This window comes from Anastrepha obliqua, chromosome 6, assembly GCF_027943255.1.
Source record: "Anastrepha obliqua isolate idAnaObli1 chromosome 6, idAnaObli1_1.0, whole genome shotgun sequence".
Lineage (NCBI taxonomy): Eukaryota > Metazoa > Arthropoda > Insecta > Diptera > Tephritidae > Anastrepha > Anastrepha obliqua.
Genome location: NC_072897.1, coordinates 41,894,113 through 41,907,687, shown reverse-complemented (window position 1 = coordinate 41,907,687; position 13,575 = coordinate 41,894,113). Strand labels below are relative to the sequence as shown.

At 36.7% G+C, this 13,575-nt stretch overlaps 1 protein-coding gene across 1 annotated transcript in view; it reads left to right on the top strand.

Annotated features, from left to right (window-relative positions):
- The window catches only part of LOC129250418 (paired box protein Pax-6-like), a 98,190-nt gene that overhangs the window by 61,512 nt on the left and 23,103 nt on the right, over positions 1-13,575 (top strand). The window contains exon 4 of the mRNA XM_054890037.1: positions 12,624-13,482. Coding sequence (XP_054746012.1) covers positions 12,624-13,482 — 859 coding nt within the window. The remainder of the gene's footprint in view (positions 1-12,623; positions 13,483-13,575) is intronic.

Sequence of the window (13,575 nt, the reverse complement as noted above, 5' to 3'; positions counted from 1 at the left end):
CTGGCCTGGATTTCCATCTACTAGAAACCACTTTTCCAACATGCAATTATATATATATACCTATATATGTGTATATACCTATATACATAATTGGCGCGTACACTATTTTTGGGTGTGCGTGTTGATGTTGTTCCACAAATGGAGGGACCTACAGTTTCAAGCCGACTCTGAACGGCAGATATTTTTATGAGGAGCTTTTTCATGGCAGAATATACTCGGAGGTTTGCCATTGCCTGCCGAGGGGCGCCCGCTTCAGAAAAATGTTTTTCTTAATTTTGGTGTTTCATCGAGATTCGAACCAACGTTCTCTCTGCGAATTCCGAATGGTAATCACGCACCAACCCATTCGGCTACATGCAATTACTCCATCAAAAACAGTGAAGATATACCCGACATAGTAGGGCTTCATTTTGAAGCAATTCATTCTTCAAAACAGTGCAAACCTGACAATCTCGCTCACTTTCAAGTGAAAGAATGCTTCAATCAGTTTTTAGAAACAAAAACTTTATTCGAATCCCAAGAACTAATTTCAGAATATTGCACGCTATTTAACAATACACGGGCATCAGCTGTCTGTTAGTTGGCTAAATGACAGTCCAGAGTATTCTTTACAAGCGCGCGAAGTATTTTGCAAAGAGTAAAGGGGGAAAAGAAAATCAGTTATGGATTGCCAACGTAATAGTGTGATTGCATTATATTTGACTGGAAAATCACAACCAGCGATTGTTTGTGAGCTCGAGCACCTTAAAGTCAATAAAGTTTTTGTTTATCGCACCATACCCCGTTACAATGATACTGGTAGCATCGCCAAATGCAATGGGGTGGTAATCAAAAGACTGTAACGTCACGTGAAAAGGTTCAAAAAGTTAAGAAGCGACTTGAGCGATGTCCCCGACGAATTGCCAATCAAATGGAGAAAGAACTGAAAATATCGGACCGTAGCATCCGCCGTATACTGAAAAATGATCTCAAAGTCAAGCCTTACAAGATCCAAAAGGCGCACGATCTCACCCCAAAGGAGCAACAAGTCAGACTTGAGATAGAGTGACGGAGTTGCTTCGCTTCGCCGAAAGCGGTCAATTTCCGAACATTGTGTTTTCCGACGAGAAAAATTTTCAAATAGCGCAATTCGTAAACTCCCAAAACGATAGGGTTTATTGACCGACCATTCATACGAGAACCCACCACAGGTAGTGGTTTGGGCCGCTGTAACCGTAGATGAGCCCTCCAATCGTTTTCATCGAGCCTGGCGTCAAGGTAAATGCGAAATATTATCGGGAAAGTATTCTGGAGGTTGCTTTGAAGCCGTGAACAGACAAACATTTCGGTGGCAGACCATGGACGCTTCAACGGGACTCGGCACCGTCTCACAAAGCTGGAGTGAACCAAGAATGGTTAAAAAACAACGTTCCGAACTTCATAGCATCCACACAATTTCTCTCAAATTCACCAGGCGAATAATCCGATGGATTATTCCCTTTGGGCCAATTTGCAGAGCAAGGTTCGAACTAAAAGATTCACCAGTCGCGAGGCGCTGAAAAAAGCCATTGTCCGCGAGAGGGCCAAGGTACCTGCAAGTCACATTCGGGAAGCTTGCGATTCGTTTCTGGACGGTCTCAAGGCCATAATCAAGGCAATAGGTGGTTATATCGAGCGAAAGTAAATTGATTCTTAATTTTGACTAATTTTCACACATTTTTTACTTTGAGGTGAATAAAAGTAATTTTCCAAACTAAATTTATGGCCTTTTTAATTGGTCGCATCTCCTGTGCCGGACCCCGTATGTTGAATAATGCCTATTTTCCTCCTATTTGGAAAACAGCTAAACTGATCGTGATACCAAAACAAAAGGAGGACAAAAACTGTTTGAAAAATCTGCGACCAATGAGATTGTTACCAAATATTAGCAAAGTTTTTGTGGTCGTAATTAACGTACATATAAAAAGGGTCACTAAAACCAACAATAGATTAGATATAGGCATTCAACTATACATGCAATTATCCTTTTGACCTCCGAAATTAACCGGAGTTGGAATAAAAAACATGTTACAGGAGCTTGCTTTTTAGACATTGAAAAAACTTGCGACCAAGTGTGGATTGAAAGGCTGATATCTAAACTCATTAGCTATAAATTCCCGGTTCACCTCGCCATTCTCATTTATAACATGCTGTCAAAAAATTGTTCACTGAATATAAATAATATAAAAAGCAGTCGCGAATTTAAAATAACAGCAACGCCCCAATTCTTTTCAATCTCTTTATAATTGACTAACAGCATAAAATAAACAATATCATAGCCTTCGCTAAAAACTGGAAAAATCTAAATATAATATCGAACGAGAGAGTCAAATATCTCGATATCCACCTTGATACATTTTAATACTACATATGTAATATATAACGATCATATTAACCTCGAAGCTGAGAAGACAGCTTGAGCTTTCCGTATCTACAAAAAAAATGTTTTCATCAAAACTACTGCAAAAGAAAGTCAAAATATTAATGTATCAAACCCTGATAAGGCCGATACTCATATATGGTTGCTCAATTTGGTACCATACTTCACCCTCATATATGGAATAGCTAAGGAAGCTTGAGAGAAGAATACTACGATCATGTACTTCCTTATACATTATTAAATTACATAATAGTAACTATACTAAATACATCTCGACAGAAAAGGCTTTATTCAAAACGAAAACCACACACCAATAACATTCACATAGGGCTTACGAAATTCTAAATTGGGGCTTTAGTAAAAAATTATTTAAAAGTACTGTGTGTAAATAACTAAGATGGTAAACATTTGGTCCAGCTATTTAAATAGCTTTTTTGCGAAAAATTAAGTTTTAAGACGACTCCGTACGGCAGATAGTTTTTTATGAGGATATTTTTCATGGCAGAATATACTCGGAGGCTTGCCATTGCCTGCCGAGGGGCGACCGCTACTAGAAAAAACGTGTTTTATAATTTGGTCTTTTATGCACGGAGCTTTCAACTTGTGCACTTCCGAACGGTAGTCACTCACCAATCCATTCGGCTACGGTGGCCGCCATTTATCAATTACATGTCACTTTTTTCAATTTTTTTTTATATTACTCATCTACTAACTGTTGTTAAACATCTTTTTCGTTTAGTTTCGGAATTCAGGCAACGTTTTCAATTTTTTAATTCGAGATAAGAGTTCATGCACCGATTAGCATTTATTCGACAGATGACCTTGCTTCGTTAAAAAAAAAATCTTTTTTAAATTTGATTTCTTTCGCTGACAGTATTTTAATATTATATAAAGAAATGCGATGGAACGTAGACGTGAACTTTATATTAAAGCACGTAATAAAATAAATATTTATAAAACGAAACGATGATGCGACGAAGCCATATAGTTGATATACATTTTTTTAAGCTGCTTGTTGTCAGTTTTTGTTTCTTCAATAATTATACTACGGAGTTGCTTGGAGGATGTGTCAACTAAATCGTGTTATTTAATTGATTTGTCTCTTTCGTAATGTTCATTTGGTTTATTTGGAGAAATTTATGATTGAAAAGCGGAGTATAGCGTATTATAGGGTTTGTCTTGTTGCGTTCCATCCTCAGCAGAAAAAGACCGCAGCCATCATGTTTCACACAGTTTATAATTTCTTTAATTATTATCATTCTATACCGCTTTATCATTCTATACCATGTATTTTTATATAATCATAGTTTTTACTTGTAAGCATTGCTAAATTCGCAGTCAATACTGAAGTATTTTCGCTTATTAAAATATACCAAAGCTCTCTCTACCAATTTAAACACACTTGCTTTCAAATAACGCGAAGTGTGCTTGTTATATCTCATATTCGACGAGCCGTTCAACCGGAAACGGAAGGAAGGCTTAAGTGAAGGACGTCATCACCATACCTCTACTGCACTGAGTCGCCTGTATAAAGCTTGAAATCAGACGTGACATCAACAGCGGTGGTGACATAGTGTAAAAGAGCAAAAATCGCTTCTGTCGTTTTGATTTGCTTTCGTTGTATTTCCTTCTCTGTTTTGTTAATGTGTGCAGAGAAAAAATTAAACGAAAAACTAAAAGAGTATGTGTATTTTAGTGGATTGATACCACACGGATGTCACGTGAAATGTTTGTGATTTCCGCTGAGTCCAGTCCGTTGTCCCCATACAATAAAATCATGGACACTTAGATAAACTTAGATAACTGTAGCTACAAAACTCACCCATATCTTGTCCTTATCTGCGGAACAACGATATGAACAACAATAGACCAAATCGAGGTCAAATTTGTTACTGATTTTGAATTTCTAAACAGCCATAAATAAATAAAGAACAATGGTGTTTTCGTCATTCCCGAAGAAAGTTTAGTTGATTAATTTCATTCAATAAGATCAAGGTCGGCTATTCGAAGTAATGAGTAATTTACATACGGAGAGTTTAATATACACTAAATAATTTTTTAACTAACTTCAATTTAGACTTAAAATATAATTCGATGAATAGACAAAATTTTTTATATCATTTCTATGCTAAATATAATTTTCTTTTGTTTTTTATACCCAGTGTAAAGGTAAGTATATGAATAATGACTCAACCGCGTGAATTTGCTGTGTAATTAAAATTATAAAAAGTAGTAATAGTTTCAAGTAGCCGAAATCGATATGAGCTTGAAGTAAACGGGATATCTTACAACTAAGTTACTGATTTGCTATTCGCAGACCCAGCACTTCGCTCTCTCCCCGCGTGGGTAGTTCGTCTACTCAAAAAAGAAACAGATAGCGATACTAATAAAACGCTTTCTGTTTCATAAATCTATTCTGTGATTATTTGTTTTAATAAAATTTGCACTCCTTTTAGATCATTTCATTATAAATTTATTTGGTAAAATATTTAAGTCCATTTTTCACATTTGTCTGTATAAAATGTAAAATTGTTATGTGATTTAAACTTTTTATACCATTGTTGTCCTTGAACATGATGACCCTGGTATCGCAATAACCAATCGCACGAACCGCACAAATTCTAGGATAAGCCCAACCTCTCACAGCGAATCGTTCTCATAATTAAAAAAAGCGCCGTGTCGTTTCCAAACAAATTTTAAGCCTCACCATATTAATGAAATGAAAATCAATCACTAAATCACACTAACGTACCAGTACTCCACAAATTTCCAACTTTTGATTTGTGTATAAGGTCGCACTATGTGATACATATAATAAGAATGCGTTAGTGTAATAGCTTTCCTTTTAAAAAGGTTGTGAGATGGCCACAAAACTCCGTGAAGGTATAACTTCCCACCTTACCCACAATATTTGTCGAGCCTGGTTGGACGTACGATTATTTTAGTATCATATAAGTCGAAAAGTTATAGGAATCCTATTATTCAACTTGCAGAGATGACTAATAGTCCGGGAGCCAGGGGTCATTTCGACCTCATCATTTCATGCCGACTCATTTTAATACTGAAGGTAGACGCCATCCAATAGATGACGAAACCAACCGTCGAAAAAAAATTTTTAACAACTCATTTTATACCGGCTGAAATTTTTTTCATGTATTGTTGACATTTATATTTTATTCTACTATAGGTCTATGGATAAGTTCGTGCGGTTTTACAACAGATGGCGTAACTTGATTATTATTCCATCGATCCACATTTCCAAACATTCATTGGAGAGCTACTGTCGTAAGGCACAAACGTCAGTATAAGTTTTTTATTTGAAGCGTAAACAACAATATTTTTACCACACTTGAAAATGTCGAATTTCGTGCCAAATAATGTGTTTTTGCGGGGAATTCTTTAATATGAAGAAAAAAGCAGCCGAAAGTCATCGTATCTTGGTGGAAGTTTATGGTGAGCATGCTCTAGCTGAGCGAACGTGCCAGAAGTGGTTTGCACGCTTTAAAAGTGGTGATTTTGGCCGCGCCGCCAAAGTTCATGGATACCGAATTGGAGGAATTGCTCGATCAAGATCCGGCTCAAACGCAAGAAGAGGTTGCAAAAACTTTGGGAGTTGATCAATCAACCATTTCCAAACGTTTAAAAGCCATGGGAATGATCCGAAATTCAAATTTCGAAAAAAACCGCACGAACTTATTCATAGACCTATAGTAGAATAAAAAAATATAGTCAGCTGCGCGGTAGAGGGGGGAAAACACGTCAGCTGAACAGGTGAACTTGTAAAAAAAATTAAGAAGTAAACTTCTTCTGCCGATTGAAATTGTTTTACATAATTTTGGACACATATGAAAATATAATAATGATGGTCAGCTGCGTTTATAGCGGTGGGAAGACCGTCAGCCGAAGCAAGAATGTATCATTGCGGTCAGCTGACATATTTTCCCTCCTCTACGGCGCAGCTGACTATTTTTTTTTTATTCTACTAAATGTCAACAATATATAAAAAAAATTTCAGCCGGTATAAAATGAGTTGGTAGAAATTTTTTTTCGACACGTTTCGTACCCTCCCACAATCACACCCACCGCGAGTGCACCATCTGACGTTCACTTTCGTTATTCATGAAAGCTAAATCACAAGTATAGTCAAGAATTTAACGGTATAAAAACGCATACCAAAATCGACCAATGGCTCCCGGACTAAAGCAGAATCCAGCTATTAATAAAAATATAAGAAAAATTCGGAAAGAGTTGTTTTTCAAAAATGAAAAACAAACAAATTTGTGACCAAAAATTTGTTATATTTTTTTCCATCACATTTTTTAAAAAGTATCCTAAAAAACTAGATTTTTTAACGTAAACCAGAAATATTTCCTTAAGAACATTGAATAAATATTAAATTTATGAACTTTTTTTCAGTTTACTTTTTTCCGAATCCGCATACCAAGTTAGAATGTGTCCTCTGCAAACGACGATAGATACGGGTTATCCAAGTTTTTTTTCCCCCTTTGGTAAGAGCACAACAAAAGTTAACATTTTCCTCCTCTTTGGAAAAGTGCCTTCGTTGAGACAGATTTGCAATACCGCTGTTAATATGTCTGGACGTTTGGAAATCGCAGCTTTCAGGATTTTATTGGATATGCCGTCCAGATTTGGAGCTTTGAAACTGAATTTTACTACCCACCACTTGGGATTCATATTCGGTATCACGAGGAACATCACCTTCCTCGTGTTCAATGTAGTACAGCATTACATTTTGAGGCCTTTGAAGAAAATGATTCATGCTAGTTTTGTGCAACATTATTGTGCAAATAATTTAGGTTGTTTTCGCGCTTTTTTTGATTATAGCACCCTATAAGCAGTGCCCCAGGGGTTGATACCGTCTGTACTGCGGTTTGTAACGACTACATTGCTGATTTGAAATGACGAACTTTGTCAGAAAATTTGGATCACCCTTTACTACACTTATCTTAGTAGCTTGATGCTTTCATTCTACCAGTAACACGGAAAGAAGTGTTAACTCTTTACTCGTTGGGCATAGACGTATAACTATTACAACCTGGACTATCTTATTTGCAAAATCCTCTGCAGAGCCCGTTGTTCTTGGACTTTATTAATAATGTATTATGAATAAGGACCTCACTATTAAGTAGCCCGTCCTTCCAATTTGGACCTGTCTGTTTAGGCGTAACTTTCGGTATTTTTTAAAAGATATCCATTAGAAAAACTTGGTGACCACTGAGGCTGTAGCTCTCTCTATTTTGTTTTTTTTTTTTGGATCAGAGAGTCATTTGGCAAAATAATAATGAAAAGGATTTATTGTTCTCAAAATATTCTTTTTAATTCTTTTTGGAACTCAATGCACTTCTACATTCACTTGAAACAATTTTCAAAGCACTTTTCCGCTCAGAAGTGGATACCTCCAAAACGAACTATTTAAAGGCTTCAACAGCTTATTGAGTCCTTGAAGTACGTAGACCTTACATTTTATTTTTGGTGTTCTGGAACAAAAGAAGAAAGGTGATCCATTAACTCGATCTTTTTAGTACTCAAATGGTTGTATATTCTTCAAAATTGAATATTTTTGAATACGTTTTTCTAATGGGACAATTGCGATATGACCAGATTTTGCAAAAAAAAACAGACGACCATTTGCTTTGAGGTGTTTCTTCCGTTATCTAAGCCCATTTTGAAAAACCATTACGGTCGATTGCTGAATTGTTTCCGATTCATATGCATAGATCCAAGCCTCTTCACCTGTGACTACATATATCATAGACGTGCTGTGAATCACTGAATATCTGCAAATCATCTTGCAAGGATCGACGGCCACGTTGCAACTCGTTGGAGCAGTGTTTCACAGTAACTAAGTGTGGTGTTTCATCGCAAAAATTTGAAGTAATTTGATCAATACAATGTCAAAAATCGTAATACATTGTAGGACCAACATTTTCACGAGTTAATTCCTTCTTTTGGGCGAGATCAATTTTTCAACTCACTGAAAAGGAAGAAATAAAGCTCGTAAGTGAAAACGTTATACTTGTATGTGAATTTATGCTTAAATTACCAAACTTTTCCAGAAAAATATCGAATTACAAAGGCGCAAAATATAAAAGTCAACCCTCGTATAAGTGTGTTTGTGTGAGCGTGCATATATTTATGTAACTTTCACAAGCTGCATCCCTGAAATGATAATTTTTTCAGATTCGTTTTTCGCCTTCTCGCAGTTTGGGATAATTCTTTAGACTTTTTCCACATGAATAGGCACCCTTACATAACGTTGTCTCCGCTATCCAGCCGTCCTGTCATACTGTCACATGACCGCATATTTTTAACACCCAACCGCCGCACACGTACAACGAACACTTCGTCAACCAATTTCTCCGTTCACTTAGTAAACAATAACGCAAATGACAGATTCACAAAAAAGTTCAATGCAATAACTGAATATGATTACAATACAAATGCAGTAACAAAAACCAATAATAAAATACCAAATACATATACAAAAAAAAAACAACGGACGAATTCCACCAAAAATGGCGACAATGCGCGTAAAATCTCCGCTAAGAGGGATAAAATAAGGTCTTGGCACATGCCAAGCTACAATAGGAAGGTAAAGAAAGACCAAAAGTATTAAGGAATAATAAAAAAACTCACAACCTTACAAAGGACACAAAAGATTTGCAGTAAATCTTAATTTGAAAGACGCATTATTGGTTGCCGGATCGTTTGTCCGTATGACGGCTCTAAATTGGCCGGAGGTGGACCGCTGACCGCATCGTTGGAGGAAAGAGGCATCGGCGTCGGCGATGGTAGTGGGGGAAGGTAGGTAAGGTTATGGTGTCCAAAAAAGGATGATATGCCACAAAGAAAAATCCTACTTGTAGAAAAACTTTAAAGCAAATCAGTAATTCCATATAAAAGATGTCAGATGAGTCAGATTCCAAAAAATCTCATATACACATGAATTTATATGCCTACATTATTAAATATGTTTTAGACTAAGCTTCTGCTCCAATTTGTGGTGTGCCTCTTCATATTTGCTCACAAGCTGACACATTTTTTCGACGGGGGAAATGCACCCGTATTAATAGTGTTGTATGTATGTATATCATAAACATTCGTACGGGATGATACATACGCTTTTTTGTTATTAAAATTTGAAATTGAACATATAAAAAAAAATGTATTTAAAATGGTCCGATAATTTATTGCAACATCAAGTACAGACATTAAAGTTATGGCCCTTATGAGCAACATTCGATCTTCGACTGTAGTCGAAAATGCTGATCGAACGAATTTTCATTTGGTATCATGGTGCTCATTCGCTGAAGAATAGGACTATTGTGAATTTCGATCGCTCGACGCATTAACAATAAATAAGCTGATACAGCAAATCAAAATAGAAGAAAAGGCGATTGTATTGAAATTCTTTGTTAACAACATTTTTAAAAGTAAAAAAAGTATTTTTTGTGAAAATGAGTACAACGGGAAGTAATAGATGTCCTGGAAAATTATATTTCCCAAAGATAGATACAATTTAGTGGTACAGAGGCTGATCTGCAACAAACAAAAGCACATTTTTATATCAAATACCGGATTCCAGGAATAATTGGCTGTGTTGATGGCACGCATATTAAAATTGTCGCTCCCAGGAAAGAAGTTCAGCATTTGTATTACAACAGGAAGGGATTCTACAACATTAATGCTATGATTGTAAGTAGACATTTGCATATACTTATGTAAATATGAGTCATAAATTCTATATGCGAATAATGAAAATTTTAGGTTTGTGATCATACAATGAAAATAATGTACAATATATAAATTCGAAAAATCCAGAATCTACTTATGATTCTATGGCTTTCAACATGTCGCCATTGAAAGCGCATTTAGAGGAGCAACATCTCAATGGCCGTCGCAATACTTGGCTCCTCGGTATGTAATAAAAACCAATTGAAATTCCGTTTTTAATAATTTTTGTCTGTCTCGGGTGACGCTGGATACGCTCTAAAACCATATTTAATGTTCAGAAACTCTGAGGAAGGGTCTCCACAAAGGACATACAACAAACAACATGTTAAAGCGAGAAGTAGCATTGAGAGAACAATTGAAGTCTCGAAAAACCGATTTAGATGTTTGTTGCAGGCAAGAGCTCTCCACTATTCTCCAAAAAAACACAACTTATTAATGTGTGTGTAGCTTTGCACAACATTTGTCTGCTTTACAATGTTCAACTTCCGGATGAAGAGTTATCCGATGAGACTCTCAAAGACGATGCTGGAGATATTGAAGTGGAGTCAAATAACGGAGAAGCACAAAACATAAGAAATGAAATTCTTAGAATATTATAGAAAAAACCAAAAAGTATTAAATACAAACCTTTAAGCCATAGTTTCTTTTTTATTTTTGTTATTCATTTTCTTTATTCAAATATTCGTCATTTGTCAGCCCTAACCTGCCAAGGGGGGAAAAAATGTATCTTTACAAACATCACAAACAAAAAACATTATTAACCTTAATCCATTTTGCTGTCGTTCTTACTGGCGGTCCCAAGTCATTCAGCTCCGTTGTAAACTCTTCCCATTTTTTTGCTGCTTGAACTTTTGTGCAAATCCCTTTTGCGAATTGTGAATTTCTTCCATTAATGCAACCAGCCTTTCTAATTGCTGTTTGGTACTCACAACTTTCGACCTGCATAAAATTAAGAAAATTAGTATATGTTTATAATTTGGTTACTATAAAATAATAAATAATCGCAAACAACTTACATTTTAACAAATTTTCCCACAATACGCTAAACAATCGAAAGCAAAATTGCATTCGACTCTAAATTCGGTATACAACGAAAATTTCGACCGGCATGCACCGTTCATAATACTAAATTGACATTGGATTTTCGATCTTCGACAACCAGCGAATATCGAAGATCGAATCCAACTCATAATCGGGGCCTATATTTTTAATAGAATATCCAACAAAACAACAACAACTGCATTATATTCTAAAAATTATCAATAACTAAGCCAGAATGTTTGGGTGACTGACATAAACATTTTTTTGCCAAATAAAAATTTATATAATTATAATTTATATAATTATAATTTATAATTTTATATTAAATGTTTGTTCGGTTCTTGTTAATATTGCCTATGTACCTCTCATTTTCCGAATAATCTTATTTAAAGTTCAGTGAACAACAAAATTCAGATTTTGTTCCCAAAATAAAGTATGCTTTAGCTACCGTCCCCATTAATTATTTTCTCCAACTGTTTTTCATAACTGTAATATTTACGGTTACATTTCATAGTAATGGAACTTCTTTCGCTACTCAAAGTGTTTTTTATTTGTTGTTGGTTATTGTTTTCTAAATTTTACTGTCGTTGGCACTTTATTGCCCCTGTCGACGAATATGCGAGGAGATTTTTGACTAATTTTTCCACTTAGTTGCACTTTCCCCTTCTAGCTCTTAGCGTATGCCGTGGACTGCCTTTTAAATCGCAGTCAATGCTGCTGCTGTCAGCAACAGACGCGGCAAAGTATTAAAAAAAACAATGCTGGCATGGCAATGGCAAGAGTAACGGCAAAAGTAACAACCAAGAACCAAGAAACAAAAGTAAATAGAAATTTGTAAAAAAAAAATCAAGAAAAAAGCGTGACAGCTGCTGTCGCACCCAGTTAGTTAGGCGGCATACTGGCAGCCAACCCGACAAGCAGAACTTCTTCGGATCTGGCTAAGCTCGAATCGCGCACATACAGTCCTCCATACCGAGTTTGAAATGTAAAGCCAACAAAGCAACCAACAACGGAAACTGCATTGCTAATACACGTACAGGGAATAGCGATTGCAATGCAAATTTCTTAATAAATTAAATTTATTTATCAACAAGAAGCTGCGGTTGCCCCTTATGGAATAAATTGACGACAGCCGAGCATTATTGCCACTTATTTTAAAAATCCCGTAGGTTTTTGGTGCATTCACCTACAAATTTTTGTCCTATGCTCGTGTTACGACCCAAACTTTTGTTAATTTTTTTACCTTTTCCGTTTTATAAAACAAAAATATAACACATGTATATTCCTTCACATACATTTATATGTATTTCAAATATACCTGTAGTTATACATTTTCCTAACATACACATACATGAATCTATTAATACATATTGTATTTATATTTGCGCGTACACAAGTTTGATTACACATTTATCACTTTATTTCTTAGGTTTCCTCTATCAACAGAGTGTTACGCAACCTGGCTGCCCAAAAGGAACAACAGCAGCAGCATAGCTCGCTTTTAACAAATGGCAGCAATAGTAATGGTGGCAGTGCAAGTAGTGTCACTGGCAACCCGAATGCATCCAACTCCACCAGAAGTATCGGTAACGGCTCTGGCGGAGGTTCTAGTAGGAGCAGCGGTGATATGCTACAGACCACCAACACGCCGCTGAACTCTGATGGCAGTGTTGGTAGCAGTGCAGGAGGAGGAGGTGATGATGGTGGTACGAATGGGATATCTGATGGAATTGGCGCTGCTACAGACTCCACGGATACTGTTTATGATAAGTTACGCCTATTAAATGGATACCATCAACATGGCAGCATCGGTGTGAATTCATCGTTTCCACCACCATCGGGCGCACTGACACCAGCAACATCTCATCAGCATCATCATCACCTGGAACCTCACTCGCACCCACAGACTCATCCGCATATGCACGTTTCGACCGCCTCTCTGCCACCTCATAATACTCATCACCATCCTCATCTTGCTATCTCGAATCAAAGCTGGCCGCCACGACACTATTCTACCTCATGGTATTCGCCTCCACTAAATAGTGATGCTGGCGCTGTTAGTGGTGCAGGAGCAGCCTCGAGTGGAGTGAACAGAGCCAGTAGTAGCGGCATTTCATCACCTACCGATATTGTGACTTCAGCTTTTGCGTCAGGTGTATTGCCCCTTAGTCCGCATGGAAGCGGGGGTGGTACTGCTAGCGGCCACGGTGGTAGTGAGAGCACAGGCAACTTGTCCTCCGCGCAAACCACCAGCTGCGCAATAAGCGAAGAAATAATTCTGAAGAAGGGTAAGTAAACTTGCATTATTTCTCGATTTGTTTGACTTAAATTAAATACATTTACTCACGAGTATCTATCTAGTAACAGCATATGCACTGGCG